Source organism: Peromyscus californicus, unplaced genomic scaffold (assembly GCF_007827085.1).
Source record: "Peromyscus californicus insignis strain IS unplaced genomic scaffold, ASM782708v3 Scaffold_4__1_contigs__length_199733344, whole genome shotgun sequence".
NCBI classification, from domain to species: Eukaryota; Metazoa; Chordata; class Mammalia; order Rodentia; family Cricetidae; genus Peromyscus; species Peromyscus californicus.
In genome coordinates this window covers 13,341,564-13,366,878 of record NW_026294562.1, presented here as the reverse complement: position 1 = coordinate 13,366,878, position 25,315 = coordinate 13,341,564, and the positions used below count along the sequence as shown (strand labels likewise).

General features: G+C 40.7%; 1 protein-coding gene across 1 annotated transcript in view; it reads left to right on the top strand.

Annotated features, from left to right (window-relative positions):
- Sorcs3 (sortilin related VPS10 domain containing receptor 3) overlaps window positions 1-25,315 on the top strand; it is a 645,896-nt gene that overhangs the window by 523,990 nt on the left and 96,591 nt on the right. Inside the window, exons 8-11 of the mRNA XM_052760015.1 lie at window positions 9-98; window positions 12,392-12,571; window positions 22,051-22,197; window positions 23,772-23,874. Coding sequence (XP_052615975.1) covers window positions 9-98; window positions 12,392-12,571; window positions 22,051-22,197; window positions 23,772-23,874 — 520 coding nt within the window. The remainder of the gene's footprint in view (window positions 1-8; window positions 99-12,391; window positions 12,572-22,050; window positions 22,198-23,771; window positions 23,875-25,315) is intronic.

The following is a 25,315-nucleotide window of genomic DNA, read 5'->3' as shown; positions in this document are numbered from 1 at the left end:
TGATCTAGGTAACAATAGGTGGAAGAGCCAGCTACTACGTGTCCTATCGAAGAGAAGCCTTTGCCCAGATAAAGCTGCCCAAGTACTCCTTGCCAAAGGTATTGCACACAGGACCTGTTATCCTGAGACTTGCCAGATAATGCCAGGGATGGAGAGGCTGCCTCCATGGGATGCAGGAAGCCACTGACATTTATTTAGTCTGGAGAACTCCTGAAGGATTTTGGTCATTGTTGATGGGGCTGTACCTGAGGGCTGTATTCCTTTCTCAGCAGCATGCCAGGCACGGGTTTGATTTCCTGTAACTCAAGCATGTGGTATGATCTTGGGCTCTTTGCCAAGAGTGGGAGAGAAAGGAATGCTGGCTTTGAAATCAGTCTCTTCAGAGGGTTCTCCTTTCTGTAGCCGTGTTATTGACAACCAGAAGGTAAGCTTGCCAGGCAGGAGCACAGCTGCTGCACGTGGATGTGAAAAGTACACAGAGCAGTTTGCTGGTGTTCTTACTTCTCTTTCCATTTTAAGGATAAATAGAAACACTCCACCTGTTTCCACTCCACTCTGGCCTCTTCTGTTGAGTAGAAAGGTTATTCTGTGGATCCCATTTCTTGTGAACACCAGCTTCTAGGTGCAGATGGATCCTGTAAATTCACTGTGAACAAAACCAGAATGTGATTATATAATTTAATGGGGCTGCAGGGAAGCTGTCTCAAGGTGTCACTTACCATGTCATATGACAAAAAAGACATGGTGTTTGAGACAAGGCTAAGAAACATTGTGAAAGACTATGTGAGCACAGAGATAGGAGGATTGTGGGATAAGAAGGTAAATCACTTTATATCCCCTGGTATTTGATTTTCAGTTATTCTTGTATGGGTGTGTTCATTCCATTCTGTCTTCATTCATTATTTATTATTTTTTTCACATATTCAACTTTTCTTCCATTAAAGTGGGCAACCTATGCTAAACATCAAATTGTTTAAAAGTCATTTTATTAATGGAGAATTTAAATTACAAAACTCAATCTCTCTCTTCTTTTTACTATTTGTCAAAATTATTAACTTCTCATGTTTTTAATTGAAGTAGAATTTCATCAAACCCCCTTTATTCCCTCCCTCCCCCTGCTCCTACCAGATAACCCCCACCCCTTGAACTCTTCTCAAACCCCCACTCTTAAATCGATACCCTCTTTTCTTTGGTTATATTTGTTATTAAGAGTATGTATGTGTGTGTGAGTTCAAATATATATAAGCGCAACCTGCTGTGCCCACTATTATGTTTGTGTGTATATGGTTTGTAAGGCAGATAACTCTGAATTGGAAAACCACTAAGGGGGCCTCCCTGGGAGAGGCTAATTCACTATCTCTCAGCAGTCCAAAGAGGTACAGTCTGGCTTCTATGATTTGAATCTGGCCCCAAAGTAAGTCAGTAACAGAAGGACAGGAGTTGGTCAGAAGTAATTTGATTAGCAGTCTATCCATGGTCCAGTTCAAAGTACAGAGTATGCCAATGTGCCACATTTTGAGGCATCAAGTTGAGTCACACATAGGAAGAAGAAAGGTCTGTTAAAACCACAAATGACTTGCTCATGTTCAGAAGCAGTACTATGACAAAACTGTGCTGTTTGCTTCAGCAGTAGAGAAAACTGGATATGACATTAATGGGTTAAAATTGTGTTGTAGCCTCAGTAGATGCTTCTACATGCATTAACTCAATTTCCTGAACCCTGCACATTTTATAAATATCAAAATATTTGTAAGCAATAAAAATCAAATAAGTATAAATTTGATAAAATATTTTGAAACATTTTTAAAAATCATGGAACTAGGTCTAGAATAGTAAATATGATAAAAAAATATTCCTTACCTGCTAAAATCAAATAAATATAAATGTAATAAAATATTTTAAAACACTTTTTAAAAATTGAACTAACTATGAATTAGTGAAAACAACGCAAACATTTTCTGCCTGCTAGAGCTTGTAGTGTGGTAGACAAGCAGCAATAAGCAAGCCAATGTGAGTATAGGGAGTATTCAAGCAGTCTAAGGACCTTTTTTGGATAAAAGGTAGAGATAACTGAATGTGGATAGTGAGGGCAGCTTCCTAAAGAAAGTTGTGTTTCAGAGAATATAAGAAAAAAATATGAAATTCAGCCTGTAAACAAGGGTATGTTGGAAGTACAAGACTAATAGGTAATACAGTCATGTCTTATTATCACAGAGAAATTGGTACCATGACATTTACTGATGTCAAAATCCATAGATGACTATGTCTCTTTTATAACTAGCCTGGCCCGGCATTTTTAGATAACCTGCGCACATCCTTTCTGAATACTTAAAATCACCTTTAAATCTCATGCCATATCTTTTAGGAATCACAAGAAGAAATAGCATGCTATATTTCTTTGGCAAAGGTACAGAATTAACTGCACTTTGGTCTTTGGAGGCCAGGAATAGGGAAGATCAACTGCACATGCAAAGGCCTTGTTTGAGGAGCAAACATGGCTCCTTTTAACAGTTGAAATACCTTGTGAAGTTTGGTTACAGAGTTTGGCAGAAGGGCTGTTGAAGAGGGCAGGTCCCATATTAAATAGCCTTGAGGAACATGGAGACTGGTTTCTGGTTTCACGCTAGCCTGTCTATGACTGGATTTTGTGGGGAAATTTTTCAGTATGGTGGCTGCAGGATGTATGCATCAAGTTGTCTAAAGCCAGCCAGGAAACCGGTATGAAAGGGTGAGAAAAGGAAAATTCAGCTATAAGCTTCCTACGGGAGAAATCAGTGGTTCCCCGCCCCAGGCCCAAGTCACTCTACCTTGACCTAAAGTATGTGTTTCAGGAATCCTTCCAAACCATTTCTCTACCATCAGGATGTGTTTACCTCAGTGTGAGTATAGATTTTATGAAATTTTAACCTTCTTAGGAAGGCAACAGTTCAGTCCCTTAGGCATGTGGCTGTAGTTGGGGTACAAATGAGGCCCTGAATTGATTTCCACCAAGAGTACTCCATTAATGATTAGCAACCCCATGGTGACTTATTGTGGGGGCGTATCAAACCACTCAGGCAGCCCCTTCATAGCAGTGCATCCAGATAGGCTTCTCATTAATAAGAGACTGCTGAGAAAGTGGCCAGATGGTGATCAATCATTTTATTAGCTGGTGTTGGCCCAGATTTCATAATCAGGCCTAAGAAGCTAGGGACAGAGGGGGTGATGGGAGATTAGTTCTTTGCATTGTTTGAAAAACTGAAGTGACTTCAAGCCCATTGTTGCTGTTCCATGCAGTGCAGCACTGTAGCTGTGGTTACATGCTTAGGGAAAGACAAAATGGCAGAGAAGTTCCCTGTAATCACTGCACCTCACACTTCTGTTCCCAGCCTACCTGTTCAGAACACGCACACCTTGACTTCAGAGTATTTTGCAGAGGGTGAGGTGAGTAACATTAATAATGAGTGGCATGATCGGAATGAGGAACAGTGCATCAAAGCTTCCATAGTTCATTGCTGGGACTCTTACCCCATACACAGGACACTTAATGCACCTATTGGAAAGCATGGTACGAGAGAGTAAGAGCAATGGTAGTTGGGAAAAGGTAGTTGAGCGTTTGAGCAGAAGCCTAAACTTCTCTTCAAGCTCCACCACTTACCCAGGAGCCTGGGTCTGCTCATCAGCAAAATGAGATAATGATACTGCTGTGTTGGGAGGAGTCAATGAATGACTCACTGCTGGTCCAGTGTAAAGTGCTCAGCAAATCCAGTAAATCTGAGGAACAGCTGTTACCTGGGGGAAATAATACCAGTGGCCTTTCTCTGCCTGTTACGCAGACGAAGGTTACGATAGAATGGTAGAACTGTATCTCAGACAGCATTGGCCTCCATATTGCGTGTAGCTGTCATTCTGCCCCTTTGACCCTGACATAGCCTTTTTGGTCCCTTAGGTTCTAATTTTTTCTTAAGTTGCAACTCTAAAAGTCATTTCTCCAAGTGAAAAGTTTTGTTTGTTTGTTTGTTTTTCTTCAAAGGTATTTGGGTTCTAGTGATACCCCCAAATTTTGCTGAGCCCCATGATTCTGGAAAACTGCCAAAGTTAAGAAATTTTACTCCATTTTAAGCGACTGGGGAAGGATTTATCCCTAAAGAACTACTTGATAAGACTCAGATGTCTTTTTCTAACAAGGCCAGACAATAAACGGAGGCAGAGGTTTTCTGTTCTGACCGCCTGGTCCCAAATAAACACACAAAAGCTTATATAATTACAAAATGCTTGGTCAATAGCTCAGGCTTATTATTAAGTGGCTTTTACTTTGAAATTAACCCATTTCTATTAATCTATGTATTGCCACATGGCCTGTGGCTTTACCAGTCCTCTGGCAGCTTGCCTCTTGGGCAGCTGGTTGGAGTCTCTTTCAACTCTTCCCTTTTTCATCCCAGTCCTCAGTTTGATTGTCCCACGTAATTTATCCTGTCTTGCTATAGGCCAAACAGCTTTATTTTTAACCAATGAAAGTAGTACATATTCACAACACACAGAAGGATCATCTCACAGCACCAGATTCTCATTCTTGATCTCATACCTGATTAGCTGAACTGTTGTCCTACTAATCAATGTGAACAAAATGCCTGATAATTTGACTTTATCAAAATTAGCTCTGGATTTTCTATTGTCTTCTGTCCTTGAACTTTGCCCACTCTCAAGTTTATACAGGCAATGGAGAGCTTGGGCAAACAGTGCAATAAGGGGTAGCCATTCTCCTGACCTTGCAGCATTTCTGAGCATCACTTGGTCTCAAAGAAAATGCCTCTGTCAGTTGTTCCATCATGCCATCTGCATGCTCTGCTACACACCCAGTCCTTTTTATTTTAGATTTCTTTTCAAAAGCAGCTGTTGGGGTTGGGGAAAAGGTTTTGTAGATAAAGTGCTTGCCATGGAAGTATGAGAGTTCAGATCCTCAGCACCATCATATGTGCTCACATATAATCCCTCCTTTAGAGAGGGAGAGTAGGGGGATCCCCTTAAGGAATCTGGTCTAACTCTAATGTGTTCCGGGTTTAGCAGGAAACCCTGTCTCAGTAACAAAGTAGAGAGTGATGGAGGAAGAAGACAACAGAAGTCAGATTCTTGTCTCTACACACCAACATCTACACACATATGGTCACATACACATGAACGTGCACACCACACATGAGGCACACACATGCAACAAAGACTAAATGCAATATATAGAAATAAAAAAAAAAAACACGTAAAAAGAATTTTAAAAGCAATTCTCAGCTAGGAGTGATAGTTCATGCCTATTATGTCAGCATTTGGGAGGTAGAGCCAGGAGGATCTGAAGCTCACAGTCAGCCTTGGCCAAGTAGTGGATTTGGAGCCAGCGGGGGATACATTAAACCCTTTTATAAAACTAAACAAAACAAGGCAGTTCTTTTGAAGTGCTTGCAGATGTTATGACCAGAGTCTGCAATAGTTTTTCTTTATCTAAGTCTGAGTTTGTAGTAACTTGACAATAGATAGAAGTTAGTCTCTTTGTGAGTAGTAAAAGACAGGAGGGAAGAGCTTCTTTAACATTATTATAAAGATAGTGACAAGGATGTTAGCTTTTGCCCCCTTAACTTTCACAGGTCTGGTAGGTCATAGCCACCTTTGTAAGGGTTTATATGTAGTCTTAATCTGTTTGCTCATTCCTCTTCACTCTTATTCCATTCACTGCTATCTGCTCTCGGTTCTCCCATTCACTTATTTAGTATGTCCTTGAAAATCTTGCAGCTATCTTTGTTGGGTGTCAATTCCCCAGGATCCAAGGGGGCTTTGCTATGTCTGGCGTGGGATATTAGGGAAAAAATCTATGTACGCTATGTTCTTAATGACTGTTAACTTTATTCCTCTAAGACAAAATTCTATCAATTCAGCTATAGCTCCACCAGGCATTCAAGGCAGGAATAACTCTAGACATACCAAGCTCTATATCCATCTACTTTATTTCTCTGGAATGAAATCCTGTCTCCATAACTGCAGTTCTGTCCAGTTCCCTAGCTCATAGTCTTGCTAACAACTAAGGTCTACACTTTCAGCCTTATCTTCATTCTCTGTACCCTCTTTCTCCATCTCTGCTACTCTCTACTCCTGGCACTCAGAAAACTCTACTCGAGATCTGCTGACCCCCTATGGAACCTCTGTCTTCCTCTCTTCTCTCTCACCATGCTGTTCTGTCCCTGTCTACAGAATATGCCTGCCTTTTCCTTCCCTGGGCACCTCCTTCCCTGCCTTCTCAGGAATGTTGTTTTACCTCTCACCTTGATATGCAAAAACCTCTTTTGTTCTCAAAGTGCTCTGGGGAACCAGGAGGCCTCCTCAAGGTTAGGGGATGGTCTGAGCTTCATTAGCACAGGAAACAAAACTCTGCGTCTCCCGCCAGCTTGTCTCCTAAGCTCAGCAGGGCAGTTAGTCACTTAATAGGTACAGCAGGTCTGGGGAGCTGAACTGTTTACCAACAGGTCTGGGCACACAAGGATTTCATAGCAGAAGACAGCTGAAATATTAAAGACTGGGTAACACCAAATATTCATAATAAATGACTTTGCCTTCTGACAGACCCTTGGCCTGTTCAGCTTTAATACACAGTTCAGCTTTAATACACAGCTGAATCTAGATGATATATGCTTGCGGCCTGCAAGGGCTAAGGACCCCTATGTGTCAAACCTAGTTTTACATTTCTATACTTTATCTGCCACTCTGGAGTATTTGGTATAATGTCCCTTCCCCCAATCCATATTGATGATCTTTCCCTTTCTGTATGCCCTCCCTCTAACTATCTCTTAGTAGTAACTATTTTTAAATACATCTTACAATTTGTATGTTCTCTGAGTGATTTTATCCATTCTTTTATATTGGTGACTGCTGCATGAACAGCCCCAGCCCACATCTTACCACCACCAAGCACTTTACTGAACAGCCTATTCAAAGAGCATCCTCTCAGCTGTGTCTGCTTTACTTTCCTTGGGCCTCATCCTTCTCTTCTGTTTCCTTGCATGTTCCATTGTTTACCACGTCAACTTTTGTTCTGTGTGCACTCTACAGCAGATTCTTTGGAAAGGACTAGAGACAAAGTAATACACAAGAGTTTTACTCTTTGGAAGCTTAGTGTTCAACGAGAAGAAAGACATTAAACAAATAATTACGTGTGATTACTTATCAGTAATCACAAATGTAATGCATGATATCTAAAAACAAAGAGGCCAGTTCTGCAAATCAGACACTGTAGGCATGTCCTCTCTATGCCCTGTAGATATTTCCGAATATATACAGAGACAGCATTAAGAACCTACTTCCAGAGTTCAGGTCTGCACACACTTTGTACTTCCAAATAAAGGGTAGATGTGCTTCACAAAAGCCCTTGTGCTGTAGGCCTCTATTCTTACCTCCTACTTGGGGAGATGTGTGGAGCCCTAAACTTGTGTCCTTGAATGTTCCTCGATCTCTCACCTTTAGGCCTTTCATTCTTATTATCACATTCATTGCTTTAGTGTAGCACTTAGTTAGAGCTGAGAAAATCCAAGGAGTGTCAGCTCTTCACCATCGGGGTGACTGCTTAGGGACATCTTTGCTGTAGGCTTCATTTATCTTTTATTCTTCTTTCTATCTTCCTGCCTTCAGTGTGCTGCCCAGAGGGTAGAAAATGCTTAATCATTTAGATGTTTATGTAAGTTTTAGGAGACCCAGGATATTTAAAAAAAAAAATCAAGAACAGGGAAGTATTTTCATTAGCATTTACATCTGAAGAGCCAGCTTTTGTTTTGTTTTGGTTTGTTTTCAAAAAGTAACTAGAATTTTTTTTTTCCAAATCATTGTTGAAATGGCAGGGGGTATTATTGATCATTGTTTTCCTAATAACATTTGTGCTTACTTCTGAGGTTTTTCAAATTGTGGCGACATTACCAAGGTTCCATTTCAATGTATTCTTACTATGTTTCCTTCCTCTGTTTTCTCTGGTGTCATCACCAAAGGTCTTCTCACATGTTTTCAGGACCAGCAAACCAGAAAGTAATACATGGGATCCAACTGAGGTAGCTATGACTGTCCAGAACCCCGATGGACTAATTTGATGGGCCTTTTTTTCCCTTAAAGATTTAATATTCTAGTTATTACCTGTTGATTTCTGTCTAGCCATGAACCATTTAGAGGGAGAGAAAGAGTTCATATGGAAGCATGAACAACCTGTGGCCCATGGCTACATGCACCCTAAGACAGCTATGATGTGGCCTAAAACAATACTGTGAACTTACTTAAGACATTATCACACACACAAAAAAATTGTGACTCAATTGTGTGGTTCTTTTTTTTTCCCCATTGCCATGTGCTTTTAATGAGAAACACAACCACAAAGACCACAGAGAAGTATCTGTGTTATCGAACAAACAAACAAACAAACAAAAAACAAAGCAAAACAAAAAAACAAAACTAACCATTCATAATACTTCTGCAGTGATTTTTTTTAGGTTACACGTAAGCTGGAGCTGAAGGACCCCAGATTTCAGGCAAATTTCTAACCTTCAAAAGCATGACCTGCTTTAGACTTCACATAGGAACAAAACAAAACAAAACAAAACAAAACAAAACAACAAAACATTTTTGTCATTAAAAAGTTACTGGAAAAGTACAACTTGAGTATTCTTGGTTGTCCTTTATTTAAACAAAGAAATCGCCTATGTAAAAATATGGCATTTGGCCGGGCGGTGGTGGCGCACGTCTTTAATCCCAGCACTCGGGAGGCAGAGCCAGGCGGATCTCTGTGAGTTCGAGGCCAGCCTGGGCTACCAAGCGAGTTCCAGGAAAGGCACAAAGCTACACAGAGAAACCCTGTCTCGAAAAACCAAAAAAAAAAAAAAAAAAAAAAAAAAAAAGGCATTTGGCTCTCAGGACAGTGAGGGGCGATGAAAGAAACTATCCGTTTCGACCTGCTAGGCTAGAAGCAAGTTGTTAACACTTTTGACTGCTTTCATCATTGAGAAAAGCCCAAATTGCTTGAGAAATCACAGACTAACAAGTAAAACCCGTCAGAATTGTAGTCTTTCAGGTGTGACTTCACACCCCAGTCTACCAGCTGTGATTGAGCTCTGTAGCACTGGAGGGGTCATCTAGCCTCTCCATGACTCAATTTTGCACCCTTCAATGGAAGAAACAATTGTTTAACATTAGATCTTGGTTAGGGCTGCATATTTTCTCCTTTTCACATAGCACCAGGCAGTATTTGGCACTCATTCAACATAGTTATTACAATTGTGTGGCTCTTTAATGAGAATTTTGTAGATGAAAATGTCATGTTGCAATGTTAAAAAGTTGTACATGTTTGGTAGAGCTTTTCAAAGTATTTCCCTAGGACCATCTGGAAGACTTGTTCAGGTTATAAAATATAAGGCTCCCCACTAGTCACTCTTAGTTATGATCTCAGACAGAGAGACTCATGTCCCATGCTGTTGAGATCTCAAGGTCAGACTGGGCATACTATCTTTTTATCCTAGCTATTTGAGAGGCAGAAGTAGGAAGGTTCCTTGAGTTCAGGAACTCATAACTAGTGTGGTCATCTTAGTCTTTGTCTCTATTGCTATCATAAAAATGCTCTGGTAGAAGTATCTTAGTGGGGAAAAAAGGCTTGTTCTGGTTCATTCAAGATTACAGTCCCTTGTGATGGGAAATCACGGAGATGGAAGCATCTGGTCACACTGAATGCAGAGTCAAGAAGCAGAAAGCAGTAACTGTGCTCACTCAGCTTTCTTTCTGCTTCCTATACAATCCAGGATTCTAGCCCAGGGAATGGTGCCACCCAGAGTGAACCAGTCTTCTTACATGAATTAACCTAGTCAACATAATCGATCACTGGCAGGTGCAGAGGTCTATCCCCCTGGGTAATTATAGTTCTAGAGTTAACTATCAACATTAATCATCATACTCTGAGGCCTGTGTCTTCAAGGAGAAAATGATAAAGAAATTGATGAAGATCTGTAGGTCCTTTTGATCACACTGAAGTTATAACCTTGGCAATATGCTGTTTAAAGAGTTAGTTTCTTGATGAAATGTTAGTAATATCATTTGTCAGCTGAATGACTGGCAAATGAAATACTTCTCAGGAGGGCAATATAGAATCTCAGACAGGAGAGATGTTCTAGTTTTTATGCCTGAGGCTGAGTACCTGCTCACCAGCTGGCACAGCCCCAGGATAGCATTTACCTAATACACACTCACAGCAAAGCTGGCTGCCTCTAACCCTGGCCATTCTGTGGTGTTCTAAGTTGTTTTCTTCCCACTTACTTTACATTAGTTTAGTTTAAAATAACTTAGCTCATTCATTTTTATGACCAAAACATCTGGGAAAACCCAGACATTTCTATTGCATTTTTAACAGGGTAAGTGAATTTAATTCGTATTTCCTGCAGCTGCTGTTTCCCCTCCTACTGGGTTCTTGGGCATTCATTCCATACCTACGCAACACGATTTCATCACATGGATATTAGGAGGAAAACTTCTTTCTATTTTAAATCAGTTCAGCAGGAACCTGTAATTCTATGAGATATATAGGCACAAATGAGCAAGTTAAGTCTGGGTCAAGGTGACCTAGAAAGTTCAAGCTTAGGGGCTCCTGACAAATGACCTCTAATAAAAGATCTAGAATTTGTTTTGCTACCTCCCAGTTGTCCAGATCAAATGGCTTATTCCTTAATAAAATGGCAGAGGTGGGGGTGATGACACACACACACACACACACACACACACACACACACACACGCACGCACGCACGCACACACACACACACACACGCACACACACCACACACACACACACACACACACACACACACACACACACACACACACACCCCAGTGCTGACATTGAAGACACTGTTGCCTCTTTTCACTTGAAATGGTTGCAGGCAAAGGTAGGTCTAATAAAGCAGAGGTTCGTCTCTGCCAGATTACTAATTTGCTGTTGGCCCTGGTTACTGATGGTGCCGTTATCAGTGCATTTCTCCACAGATATAAGTGTGGTTCCCCATCTGTGACCTGTTACATGGTGTATACACTGTATTTATTCATTTTAATGTCATCACTTTAAACAGATGTTTAAACATGCCAATATGTCCCCCTGATAAATGCACATTCCTTGGTATAGACTTGAATGTGTCATCATTATACAGTGTCTAGCCATGTATATGGTATGGTTTTTTAGAATTATTTTTAAATTGTGAACTATCAAATTAGATTTTAGGAATAATACAGACCAGGATTAGAAACTAAATGAATGCAAGGCCTGTGAACTTAACGCAGCATGTGAAGAGTACATCATAAGAACAGATTTATCCAGGACTGAGACCCTGAAGATGCCATGTCCACCTAAAAACCAAGAGATGCAGTTTTCCATAGAGGCCAAACTGACATTTGCAGTCATTCTCTACTGGTCACTCGTTTAAACTCACTGATCTAAAAACTATGCATTCAAATGAAGCTCACCATTCTGTTGAGTCAGATTCTCAGATATTCAAAGTCTAGCTTCATCATTTACAATTTGTGCAATCTGGAACAATTTGATGAAATTCTGTGTGCCTTAGTTTACTCCAGAAAATGGTAATAATCATACTATCTCTATCATAGGATAATTTGATTTTTAATTTAAAAAAATGGATGACAGAATAGTGCCCAAATACTAGGTACTTTCATTTTCACTACTTAGGGAGAAAATTGAAATTCGTGGAGGCTGGTACATTTGTCAGTCATTCATCTTACGGTGCAGTGATTACAGTAAGACCCAGGCACCGAATTCCAGGTTGGGTGTGCTTACTGTTCAAGCACACTTTGGGTCGTTTGCAGCAGAGCCTCCCTCAGTTTCACTTAAACATCACCAAGAACTCCCAGACACACAATCGTTTCCCATGGTTATGTGAGGTTGGGGGCCTAGAGCCAGACCCACTTGCCTCCATGCCACCCATTTGATACTGAAGATTCAAAAGTGAAGCTCTGCACTGAAAGACTTAAAACCTAAGTGACGATCAAAAGCCAGGGTAGGGCCTGCTGCTCCACATGTCAGAGTGTCCTGGAAGGCTGGGTGCCTCTGTTAGCACTAACACAAACTTTCAGATATAAAAATAAAAAATGAGCATGGACAAATCCCTTGAAACCATGGGAAATGATACCCACTAAAGCCCCTTACAGCCATCTTTCTGTCACTTAGCAAGGAACAGAAATCATGATGCTCATGATTTATAGCCTTAGTTCAACACAGAACTGCTTAACATTGCCTATAACTCAAGATTTTTCTCAACCATTTCACTAGTCATGGTAATTACTCAAGATCCCAGTGGGAAGAAAGGTATGGAGATCTCCCTTCTCACAGGCCTTCTGTCTCATTATAGGACATGCACATCATCAGTACAGATGAGAACCAAGTGTTTGCAGCCGTCCAAGAATGGAACCAGAATGACACGTACAACCTCTACATCTCAGATACACGTGGGATCTACTTTACTCTGGCTATGGAGAACATTAAGAGCAGCCGAGGTCTAATGGGAAACATCATTATTGAATTATATGAGGTATGTAGCCAAAATTATCCCTCTCTGGATTGACCTTTCTTTTCCATGTGTTTTAAATTTATAAGTACAAGTATTGTAATCCTGTGTTTGACTCCAGCTCTTTCATTGGCAATTGCATTTTGAGGCAAAGGATGTAACTTCTTTGTACCCCAGTTCCATATAAATAAAGGTAAAGTGCTTGTCTGGTGACCTTATTGTGAGATGAGTGGCATGGTTTATATAAAGAATCAACTGTCCCAGTAAAGTCAGTGTTCTCATATGTATGAACATGGCGTGCCAGAACTGAAGGCACACAGCATCGATGATGCCCTAAGTAGCCTTTCAAAACTATACACTTCTTATTATATAACTTTCTAGAAAAAGGAACAATATGTACATGCAGAAATAAGTTTTTAATGATGCTTATGAACACAGCTTAGAGGAAAAGAAGGAAAAATAACAGGTAAGAGAGTAAATGCCACAATGTGGTATGATGAAGAATTTGCCTTGATATGAGTGCATCATACATATATATATATATATATATATATATATATATATATATATATATAGTGTGTAATATATATAGTATACAATATAAAACATATAATATGTGTGCCAGTTAAAGGACACTTTCCCTAGGAATCCACATGAGTACACACAGAAATTGAAGAAAACATTAGTTACGGCTCTCTAGAAATGTGATGCTTCTTTATGTCTTTAAAGTCAATATATGACCTTTGACAGCACCAGGAAGAAAAATGAAGTGACTTGAATTATCCTAGGGATGTGATGGGTTCAGTCTTGCAAAGAGTGTGTCTTGTGTGCCAAAAATAAACAGTGACTGGTGGCTAAACCCACACAGGTTATGATGAGTGAGTTCAGTCAGCTCTGGCTGGGCCCTCAGATAACCTGGATGAGCTTTGCTCTGTTGAGTTTCCCTGTCTACAGAGTACAGGTGGCTCTTTGGAACAGTAGCAGAACAGAAGGTTTGGTACATGGTCCTGTGGACTTGCCTGATTAGTTTTTGTCCAAGTTCTGGCATCTGTCATTGGTATCTGAGTTGTCTATTTATTCACCACCTACTTACTTCCAGGCCCCCACCCTCACATCCCATTCCCAACTTTATGACTTATTTTTTACTTTTTTTCACATTTCACTGAGACAGGTTAGTACTGCCCGTATCTGCACAAGTGTGCGGCCATCCTCTGAAGCATGCTCAACTTATGACTACCATACTCTTAGAGTAAACTGAACTCCCTCCCCTAGCAGCCATCATCTGTAAGCAGCAACCTAGCCAGGGTTAAGAACTTCTGTGACTCTCCCTCATCTATGCTGGGATGTCCACTGCTTTTATCTTGTGCAAGTCTAAAATGACTCGCTTTAACAACAAAGTCTTATTTAAGGAACGTCCAGGTAGAAGACTGGGAAAAAAGTCTAAGGGTATAGATAACTTTAGTAAACCTATATTCCTTTACCTTTAACCTAATCAGGAGACAGAAACATGCCTTTGCTATTAGCAGTAAATTATGTCTTGGGGCATGCTTTTGAGGAATATTCCCAAGATTCAGGCCATTCCAGTTTCCTGTTTGTACAAGGACGACTGTGAGGACAATTATTCATGCCCTTGTGGTCTGACCCAAATAGAAAAGTATAGACATTACTGTGGATGACGTCATAGCCAAAAAAATGTAAGTCCCATCTAGAATCTATGGTGTCCATTTCTAATCTCAACACTCAGAGAGCTGAGGCAAGAGTATCATGAGTTCAAGTCCAGGCTAGGCTACATAGAAAGATCCTAAATAGATTAACAATAGATGACAGACAGACAGACAGACAAATAAGAAGGAAAAAGGAAGAAATAACCGTATTTCTGTTGTTGTTCTTGATGAAATGGGTGAGTCTGCCACTGTGCTGTTCATTCTCTAAGACAGGGAGCCTGTGTCTCCATGGTGATTTAGAACCTGAGATGCTGTTGGGCATGAATCAGTATGAAGGATATGCCCAGGTCCATGTAATTTTTTCTCACTACTGAAGTTGGTCTTGTATTTCAGTGTCACCGGGGGAAAATGCCTGATGCTACTGCTTTTATAGAGAAGGAAGTAATAGTAGGCAAGGCAACCTCTTTAAAGCAAGCTCTGTGAGGCTGCTCTCCGCTCAATTTTATCACCGTTGATTGTGCTCGTGCCCTGTGTTCAAAGTCCTGACAAAATCCTCTGGGAGCTTGCATTCTAGTCTGCTGTGTTTTGAATAGGTCAGTAAGCAAACTACCTGCTTCCCCTGTCCAACGATAGACCCAAACTGAAGCAGAGAGGAATGAAACAAGTGGAGGCAGACGTAGCTTTTTGTCTGCTTGTTTCTGAGGTTGTTTTTTCAGCTTATCACTTTGTTATATAAGAAAACGTACCCCCAAACTGCACTCATCCATTTAGTTCTAGGCATAAATAGTCAATCAAACATGCTTCTCTGGCAGTGTGATTCTGAACAGCAGTGAGGTACAGCAAGCATATATAAATTGTTCAGTTGGATCTGAAAACAAGGGACATCATGATGAGCTCTATATGCCCAGTTTTTTCTCAGAATGACCCATTTTCTTCTCAGTCCCACCAATACCCTCTGGAGAAAGTAGTGGAGAAGTGTGACTCATCCCAAGTGTTAAGAATGGTAGGAACCAAGGGCTTGACAGACAGGTTAAATTTTTGATGAAGTGTGCTAGCTATTCTAATTGTACAGAATAATGCTTGTCAGGGACATGGGTGAGAACTGGATAATTGATTAGATTTCAGATTCTAGAAGGCATTTAATAATAAGTGAATAAATTGGAGCCTGACATTATCTAGACCATGAGCATATTGAAGATTTTTTTAATAGATGATGCTGTTTTGTACCCAGAGATACATTCTCTGGTTTGGAGATAAAGCTCAATTTAATTGGTCTCTAGGGGTCATTAGGATTTAACCTTCTTCACTGGAGATTCTTATACAAAGATAGAGAGTGAGAATGGGGAACCATATGGCCAGTTAGCAAAGAGAATATATTTCTTTTGGATTTCAAGTGCCCTTGAGTAATGCCGCTGGGAAAAGCAGTAAAGTTTCATGTATAATTCAGCTAAACACATACACTTTAACCAAATACATTTCGTCGGGTGATATGAGGACTGATGTGTAATGACAATGTACTGGACAAGTATAGGTGATCCTACCAAGGTAAAGACCATAGTCTACCTTGTATTGGAGGCACAATTCTGCTATGTTGTGAGGTTATACAGGAGGAAGTTGAATTCTAACTTGAGGAATTTGTGGTGACTTAGAGGTGACTTGGCTTCAGTGATGAATGGCTGGAGAAAGAGTTTAGGGAGCTAGAGTCAGGTAACGGATATCTGTTTTCATAGAATGTTGAATGGCTTTGTTGAGTAGAGGGGATAAAGATCATAAAGATACGGTACAGACTTGACACACATTTGATACAGAGGTGGACATTTACTCTGGGTTTGTGTTTCCTACCTTTCTTTCACATTTACATCACCAGCAAATATTTACACATGTACTGATCCAGCTTAATTTGTGACCTTAAAATGTAATAAGTTAGCACAGCTATTTCCCTTCTCTGAAGGAGAGATACTTCTAGGGAACTATCAGATAGTGGGTGGCTTGGGTCCACGTTGACCACCTACAGCTGCTGGTGCAGTGTTCTGTCTTCCCTGAGTCTCTCATGCTGCATGACAGAATAAAAGAATGAAAGGGAGGGATTTCCCTTGCAAGCCTTGGCACCAAGTTTCCTTCGAGAAGGTAGTAGACCAGCTCCACTGAATTCCCACTAACCAGAAAAGGCTGACACAACTTTGAGGGCTAACCTGGTGCAGTAATCTACAGCTATAGACATTCTCTTGCTACTTTATTCTCTAATTCCAACTTCAAAATAAAAACATTTCCATTGCTATAATTGTATAGAGGAGAAAGTAGTGTTTGATGGTAAAATAATCATTGGTTTCTTCTGCAAGGTGCCAACAGCCCACTCCTTTAAACAAGGCTGCTGTTGACCGTGAATCAGTTGAATGCAGTACTTTATGAGTGATTTTACTTATATTTGGACAATTTTTTCATACAGTGTAGTATTGTAGGTTTTTTCGTATTCCTAACAATAAACTATATTCCATTTAGTTATTCTCCACTAATAAATAATAAAAAAATCTCATAAACATTCATTCCAGTACCCACAGTTGAGCTAAGATTTCTTAGTCTGATGAATATTTTTGATGCTTCCCTAGATATTAAATATTCAACTTTTAACTCCTTACAGTAACATAGGGTTAGCAGCCATGCCTGAGACCAGCACTGTAAACTACAGTAAACACATAATTTAGACCTGTTTTCCAAAAACAAAACCCACAAGCTACAAATAGATTTCAAAATTATTACAACAAAATTTTATAGTAAAAAATGAACAGATGAATTTAGTTATAGAAATACATTCAATTTCAGTAAAAAGTTTTCCAAAATATTTGTTTCATATACACTCAAGAAGAAAACACTCATGAGATATTTTGTATTTTTTATACCAAGTCTGAAAGCTCCATGTTATATTTCATATTTCCAACCCATCTCAAATCATATATTATTTTTTATCAGAAGTATTTGATCTCTAATTGTATTTCATAAATTATATTATAGGTAAAGGGGAGTCACATACATATGAATATACTGGGCCAGTAGCCAAATTGAATATCAACTCAAATTAACATTGATTAAACTAAATAAAATGAAAAATGTCTCTTACTCTCACTAACTAGCTACACTCCTAAGTACCATGTGTGGCCAGTGGCTCCTATGGTGGGTCTTGCAGACCACAATCTCAGATACACTATTGTTTGTTTCCCTTTATGGTATGAAGTGTATCAGCAAATGTTCATTTTTATTGCTGAGTAGCATTCCATTCTGTTATAGTTAATATTCATCAGTTGAAGAGCACTTAGGTTGCTTCCATTTTGTGTGATTGTGATTAAAACATATATAATTACCCAAATGAACATTACCTTTTAGTTTTCATGAGTAAACACTTAAAGGAAGGATTGCCAAATTAAATATAAATATATGTTCATGAAAAGCCATCCAAGTGTTTTTAAAGTGGCAGTTCATTTTGAGGGTATGAGTTTGTCATTGTTTTACTCGTTCTTCAGCACTTGGTATTATCTTGTGTGTGTGTGTGTGTGTGTGTGTGTGTGTGTGTGTGTGTGTGTGTGTGTGCGCGCGCATGCGTGTACATGTACTCATATGCATTTAACCATTCTGATTACAGCCTGGATGCTTTATCATTGGAGGTTCATTTTTTACTTCTCTAGTAACTGCTGAACTTTCTATGCATGGTCAGATAAACTGTAACAGTTTGAGTGAGCCCCCGTGTCCCATTTTTTTGCCTATTAATTGATATTTTGTTGCCTTACCTGTTTCTAGTGCCTCATTCCATTCTATCTGCTGTTATAACCTTAGGTGACCATTCCTGGTCCAGATGGACAGCTGCTTCTGAACCCCACAGAGACTGTTTTTCTGCGCTGACCTTGGTCAGACCCTTACTGTAATTCTGATATGAGGGACAGCCCACGGCAGATCATGCTAATTGCTTTTTCTCAGCAGATCCCTGGTTTTCTTGTCCTGAAGTCCTAGGGACATGTCCAACAGATGACCATACCACCTGGACGCCATGATCTGCCAAGGGACCTGCAGTTACTGTCCCTCAGCTCCTCAATCTGATTCCCAGAGGGAAATTAAGCATTGCCAACCTGATACTATTGGATTAACTTTTCCTGGGGTGATGAAACTAAATGTTTGTTCACCCCAGATAGGGCATCAAAAGTAAGAGTCTACCAAAGTCCAACTTGGAGAGCCTGTGTGTTTGTAGGACTGGTGAAAGGTCACTTCCAGGAGCATGAGTGATCCTCTGAAACAGTTACATCACCACAGAGCTCCACTCCATCAGGGCTGCATGCAAACAGCATCATGGAGTCAACCTTTCACTTAACCTTCCACTTCCTATGCACTATAGCATCTTCCAAGATCACTTGCATATATGGGAGGATGGGAGGGAATAATGGCTACTATCCCAGATAAGAGTCTTGTGACATCTTTCTCCTCTTCCTTCCAGAGTCTGTCAGTAGTCTGTTAACATTACAATGCACCTAGTTATTTTTGTGTTGTTCTCAATTAGTTGCCATGGCTACCTACCCAAAGATTAAAGGTAATCTTTAAGATGGTGATCATGTTATGCACCAAGAATAAAGCCATACTACAACAGACACTTGTACCCTGTTGTGGGCACCATCACAGGCTTCTCACTAGGCTTCCAAGAACACCACCAGCAGCCACACTAATGATTTCCTATTACAATGGGAGAAAGAATATTTACAGTTAATGGAATGCTAAGTGCCTCCTCGGATGAAGAACAAAAATATGTACCTCACTTCTTAATTCCATTACACTCCATGCAGTGAGGCTAAGAAGTACTGAAGGTTCCCTCATGTCAGAGACGTGTCCAAACATATGTCTCCAAACACATAGATGTGGACATGACTATTAGAATGTAGAATGAATATATTTCTAAGTTGGGTTGCAACCAAACATTGAAAGTTCTTGGCCTGAAAGACACAGCATCTAAGTGGTCTTCAAACTGATGTCCATTTATTCGTACAAGACATAAAGCCAAGAATCATCCCAGAAATGATATACAGACTGTGAACCATCCCCACACAAATGGCATGTGCTGTGGTTTTGTGTCCAGCTGCAGGGGAAACAAGTTTAGGCTGCTTCAAGAGATTTCTGTGGAAATATCTCTTTTCCCACAACTATTGGTCTCCATTCTCTTGGTTTTGAAATTGCCAATCTTAGTAGCGGGTGGTGCTCTCATGGGGGAAATGGAACAAGCACATTCTGTTTGTTTAACATGCTCATCCCGTGTATTTGCACAAGCCCGTTCTCATGCAAGGATGTCGCAGAGATTTTCCAGCAATTAGGTGGTCCTGGCCCCAGAGTCAGACCTGTTGATTTTCTTCTAGGAAGTAACCAGTAAGGCCCTGAGTGTGAGTTACAGGAGGGCAACTGATTTAGGAGAGAGTTCTCTCACAGACTAGCAATGATGGTACCAGCTTTGTGGCCAAAGAGAACACCAGAAAGGGCTTCCCTTTAGTAGGAGGATTTGCAGAAAGTAAAGCAAAATCCAGTCTCTAGGGGACATGCAAGGAAGCCAGATTTAATCAGGACCATTTGCAGTGGACTTTAAAGAACAAGTTTGGGGCTGGAGAGATGTTGTGCAGTCCTGAAGATAATACTTCAAATCCTAGTACTAAGTAACAAGACAGGCACCAAGAAAGTGCCTACAATTTGGGCTTCAAGGGATCTGGTACCCTTTTTGGGCTTACGCACACACTCCCACTCATAATCTATCACACATATACAAGTAAATAAATGAAACAAACCTTAAAAAATACCCAGGCTGCCTGGGAATGTGTGAGATTGGAGTCTTTCTAAAGTACACTAACTGGAAGCTGTTGAGACAGGAAGGGAACCGCTAGGGACCATGCCACTTGTGCAGCAAGCCCATCATCCTGACACAGTTTCTCTGCCTCCACCTCATTCACCTCAAGGTATCATCTAGTCATCAGTTTCATCCACCATTGTCAAATTCCTCTGGTGCTGTCCTTTCCTGATAATCCTATTCTCCTCCTGACATTCTCTGTCCATTTGCTTGAGGCTTTTTTACTTTTTTGTTTGTCTGATTTGGGTTGACGGTCTCCAAGGCCAGTCAGGTTACTACAAAAACATACTAAAAAAGCCCTTAGTTCATCAACTAAAGTATATCGTTTAGGTGAAAAGAAGAAAAGTAAAGAAAAAAAGCCCACTTGTGAAACTTCTCCTTTCCTCCCACTGGTGTTCCATCAGAGCTGTAGTGAATTTCAATTAACCATGATCCTTGAAGAATGGCAGATACGTAAAATTAGAACCTTAAAACTTCAGTATTGTCCAGTGTGTAACACATGCCTGGCAAATGCAGTTTGAGAAAGGAATGGCTTATCTTGGCACACAGTTTGAGGGATAGCACTTCACGATGGGAGAGTCACAGCAGCGCAAGGGTAAAGTGGCTGGTCTCCAGTCTTTTGTCTGTATTCTGGAAGCAGAGGTAGATGAATAATGACAAGCTGGCTTCCTCCTTTTCATTCAGTTTGGATCCCCAGTCCATGGAATAGCACAGTCCTCCATTCAGGATAGAGCTTCCTTCCTCAGTTAAATCTTTTTGGAAACACCCTCAAATGCATACTCTGGGGTGTCTTTCCATAGGAGCTCTAAATACAGTCCAGTTGGCAATCAAAATACATCCAACAAACCCGCCATTCAACTGTGTGTGTGTGTGTGTGTGTGTGTGTGTGTGTGTGTGTGTGTGTGTGTGTGTGTACAGTTCCCAGTTGGGTATACACATTAAACACACAAGCATACACCCCCACCCCCACACAGAAAAATGATCTTGTTTTTAATTCTCTCTCTCTCTCTCTCTCTCTCTCTCTCTCTCTCTCTCTCTCTCTCTCTCACATCCTCTTTCTCTTTCTTTCTCTTATTTATCACACACACACACATAATCTTGCTTATGTTTTGTCTTTGGAATATGCTGATAATTATAAGAATCTTTTTTCTGTTACAGGCCATTGTCATTTTAAGAATCTGTTCTCCTTTCCAGTACATAGAATATCAGTTAAGTGGAATTTGTACTTAGCCTAGGGTACATGTAATTGATAAATCAACTCCAGCTACTTGTTTTACAGTGGTGCTCTTTATTCCTTCAAAATATCAAGGACATGAGAATCCCAATACATTAAGAACTCTGGCAAGAACACTGCATTATCTCACAGGACCTTTGTCAGCCAACTAGGGAAGAGAAGAGAAACCACCAATTTTAAAGTCATCTAAAGATACTATGTGAATTACCCAAAGTCCTACAGTGAGCTAGAGGTGTGCACTGATACCACTTCTCCATGCTGAAGGATCTGTCACACATTGTCTGCCCCATTTCTAAGAGTTCTCAGTGGCTGCCACCACAAAGAGTGTTCCCTTGGTGATGTCAAAATCTGTCTACTAGAATCACTTTAGCTAAAACAGCTGTCTCTGAAAGGGGTAAATCCTTTGGTCATTATCAGAGTAACTGCTAATAATCAATTAAAGATAACACTACAGAACAAAGAACAAAGACAGGCAAAGTGAGGAAAGTCTGAAGGGTAAAGTGTGTGTGTGTGTGTGTGTGTGTGTGTGTGTGTGTGTGTGTGTGTGTGTGTGTAGGGATTTGGTTCAAGGTGTGAAGGTAAACAGGGACCTTGGGGAATGTGGCATTCCCTACTGCGTTCCTTTCTTCTATTTTGTACCCCCTTGTACCCTGTGGAAGATGCTGGTGATTCTTTCAGGGTTTCTCCAAGGCTGCCATCATTTTTGCCCAACGTGGTTCTCCATCTCTCGCCTTTTTCCTAGGTAGCAGGTATCAAGGGGATATTCCTGGCAAACAAGAAGTTGGATGACCAGGTGAAGACGTACATCACTTACAACAAAGGCAGGGATTGGCGACTACTACAAGCTCCAGATGTGGACCTGAGAGGAAGCCCAGTGCACTGCTTACTGGTCAGTTATCAAGTCCCATATGGAGTTCACAGGGCAGGTTGCTTCCCTAGGGATACTGCTTCATGGTCTCCTTCCAGGATTAGATCTTAGGAACTTGATCTTGGTGCTAAGCTACGTAGGGAGCACAGGCCCACAGGCTCAGACCACTATACCAACTGCATGGAACACTTAGTGGATTGCACGGGTTTTCATTTGGAATAGGCAATGTCTTAACAGCATATGGTAAAATAAAGAAGTGGAGAATGAGACTGCACTTCTAAGTAAAAGTCCCAGACAGGACTCAGTAGGGCTAACCCATCTGTTAGCTGCTAGTTTGCTCAGTGCTGAATAGATGTCATTGTAAGCAAAGATTACCTTGGGAACCCAGGAGGGTCAGACAGGACTGTCTGCACAGGATGGTCAGTTAACCTTTTAGCTTTTGAAGGTCCTTGCTATTGGAGAATATTGAGGCAGACAGTGTGGAGGACATGATGTGTAAGATGACATTTCTGCCCCAAGGTGCCTCAACTTAAAGTGGCGAGGAAAGGTAATTAACAATAAAACAACCATCAGTTCCCTGTTAGTAAATGCTTCTACCAGAGGCCATTCTAAGATCTCAGCTATGAGACTGTGTTCATCCTCAGCCATGAGTTGTCTTCTGCCATGCACACCAAGAGATGCATCGCCAGGTGACTTCTAGACACTGTGTTAAAATCTAGAGACATAGTCGAGTCTAGGTCAGGCAGGGCCACTACTATGTTGTAATTTTCAGTCCAATTCCATACTTTGGTGTGTTTAGTGTTTGCTGTGGCTTTGGTTTGGATATGAGGAATGTCACACAAATGGCTGCCTACTCACTGAAACAGCTCACAGAATCACTGGTTGATTTATTCTTTTTGCTGCCAAACCTCAGTGATGACTTCATCTTACTCTCTTCATCTAATTTTCTCTTTATCTCAGCTTATCTTCATCGTATTTATTTTTATTTTATATGCTTATCTCTATATATCCCCAAACCCTTTTATAATGGTCATAGGAAACTAATTGGAAAATAGTTCAGTGTTCAGTGAATTTCAGATAATGGCCCAAATTATTTCAAGTAAAATGATAAACAGGATCAAAATACACAAACACACAGAAATAGATAGACTATAGCTTAAGAAACTAGTTGAGGACCTCGACTATGTCACGTAGTTACCTCTCTTCATTCCCCTTGGTGGTCCCTTAGAACTCTAATAAGCAGGATTTGATGGTTACCATCAGATCTGGAAGGACATTTGTCATCCTTTGTTAAAGAAAGGACTAGGGAGCTTCCTAAATCTAACCACGAATTAGACCTTGAAGCCTAGATTGACTGCAGAGGAGAGGAGAAGGCATTTGATATTGAATGAGAGCAGGAGAGGAAGAAACTGTGAGCAACACTTGGGGCAGCTTCTAATGGGAAGCGCTGGGTACATCAGGCAGACGGGTCTGGAGTTGAGCATCCAAACAGTTGATGTTCCTAGGTGATGCACTGTGCAAGCCCTTCCTCTTGTGCAGGATAAGGGCATGTCCGGAGTTTCTTGAGATGAAGTGGTTTTTTTTCTTTGTTTTAGCCCTTCTGTTCCTTACACCTTCATCTGCAGCTCTCTGAAAACCCATATTCCTCAGGGAGAATCTCTAGCAAGGACACAGCCCCTGGACTTGTGGTGGCCACAGGTAAGGAACACTCCTTTGGCTTTTTCCTCACCAAGGGCTTCTGGGGGAAGGTTTGTGGCTTATGTGTGGGTCATGGATTCATTTGAGCATTAGATGGAAACTCCCCAGAAAATGAGCAAGATTCTTTCATCTTCAAAGCCCACTATCAGAAACAAGGTTGCAAAGAGCCTTGGACAGTCTTAGCTTCTAGGTTAATTCATCCTGCCTCCAGTCCCAGAGGGGTCCTCAGAGTCTAGTGAAAGGTCAGCCTTCCTGTCAAAGTCAACTGACTAATCAGATTGTAACAGGGACTTCTCAGTTTGAGAAAACATGCAGTATGAACTTCCCAGCTCTCCAAATATCAGTCAGGGCAGTTTTCTCTTTCCAAAGAAGATACTTTACACAGGGTTTCACCCCAGAGCTGTTTTTAATCAGGAGGTCTCTGGCGCATGTAAAGGTTTGTTTACACGTGATTAAGCACTTGGCAGAGAGCCTGGGGGAAAGGGCAGAAAAACTTCAGGTTGCATTGTTGCAGCCACTGACCACTGAACATCAATCAGAAGTGACAATAAAGCAACTCTCAGATGAAAATGAAAGTCTCTGGGGGATGTGCCTTGATTAGCATGCATTTCATTTGCATACACCTTTCCAGGAATACATTGTTGGCATAAAGCAAAACCAGCTTCTAATCTTAGAACTTACAGCTCTGGTGTCAGGTAGCTTTTTTCCCTCTTCTCTAATGAAAGCAGATGAATTCACAGTGACTTTCTGAGGATATAGTTTTCCTCCACCAATCCAACACTCCTGTATCTGGATCCCCTGTTCTTCTAGACATGCATTCCACCTCCAAAGCTCCAACCCAATGAATTTTCAATCACTAGCAGCCATCAAGGACTTTAATCAGCTTGGTGGCTGCTATAGTTTGCTGCTATCACAGGTAGCTTGTCTTCAACATGTGTGGACAGGATCCAGCATGACTAACTAACACTACTGTGACAAGCACAGGCTCTTTTGCTCTGGTCCTAGATTGGAGAGTAATACCCACACCCACAGTCCACATGAGTTAGTTCTTCAAGCTCAGGGACCATTAGCCTATCTATTTTCTCATCAAAGTCTACAGGAAACCCCAGAAGCTATGGTGGGAAATAGTGGTCAGTCATAAAAGTGGACATTATTTGAATGCTTCTGATGATAGCCAGGTATTGCTCAAGCACTCTGAACTTTTGTGTTTTGATTGGCAATGTAGGGATGATAAAACTAACAGAGATGAATTGCAGGGATACATGAAGGAATGAATTCCAAATGCTCAGGACATACTGGCTCTGCATAAGACACCTATTATCACCCTGTATCTTTGAGGTTAAAGCTGTTCTTGCATCAGAAGAATGAAGTTTGTTTTTCTCCTTCAGTAAGATCCATAATTACATGCATGCATTATGCATGCAGTGAAATTCAGGAACCC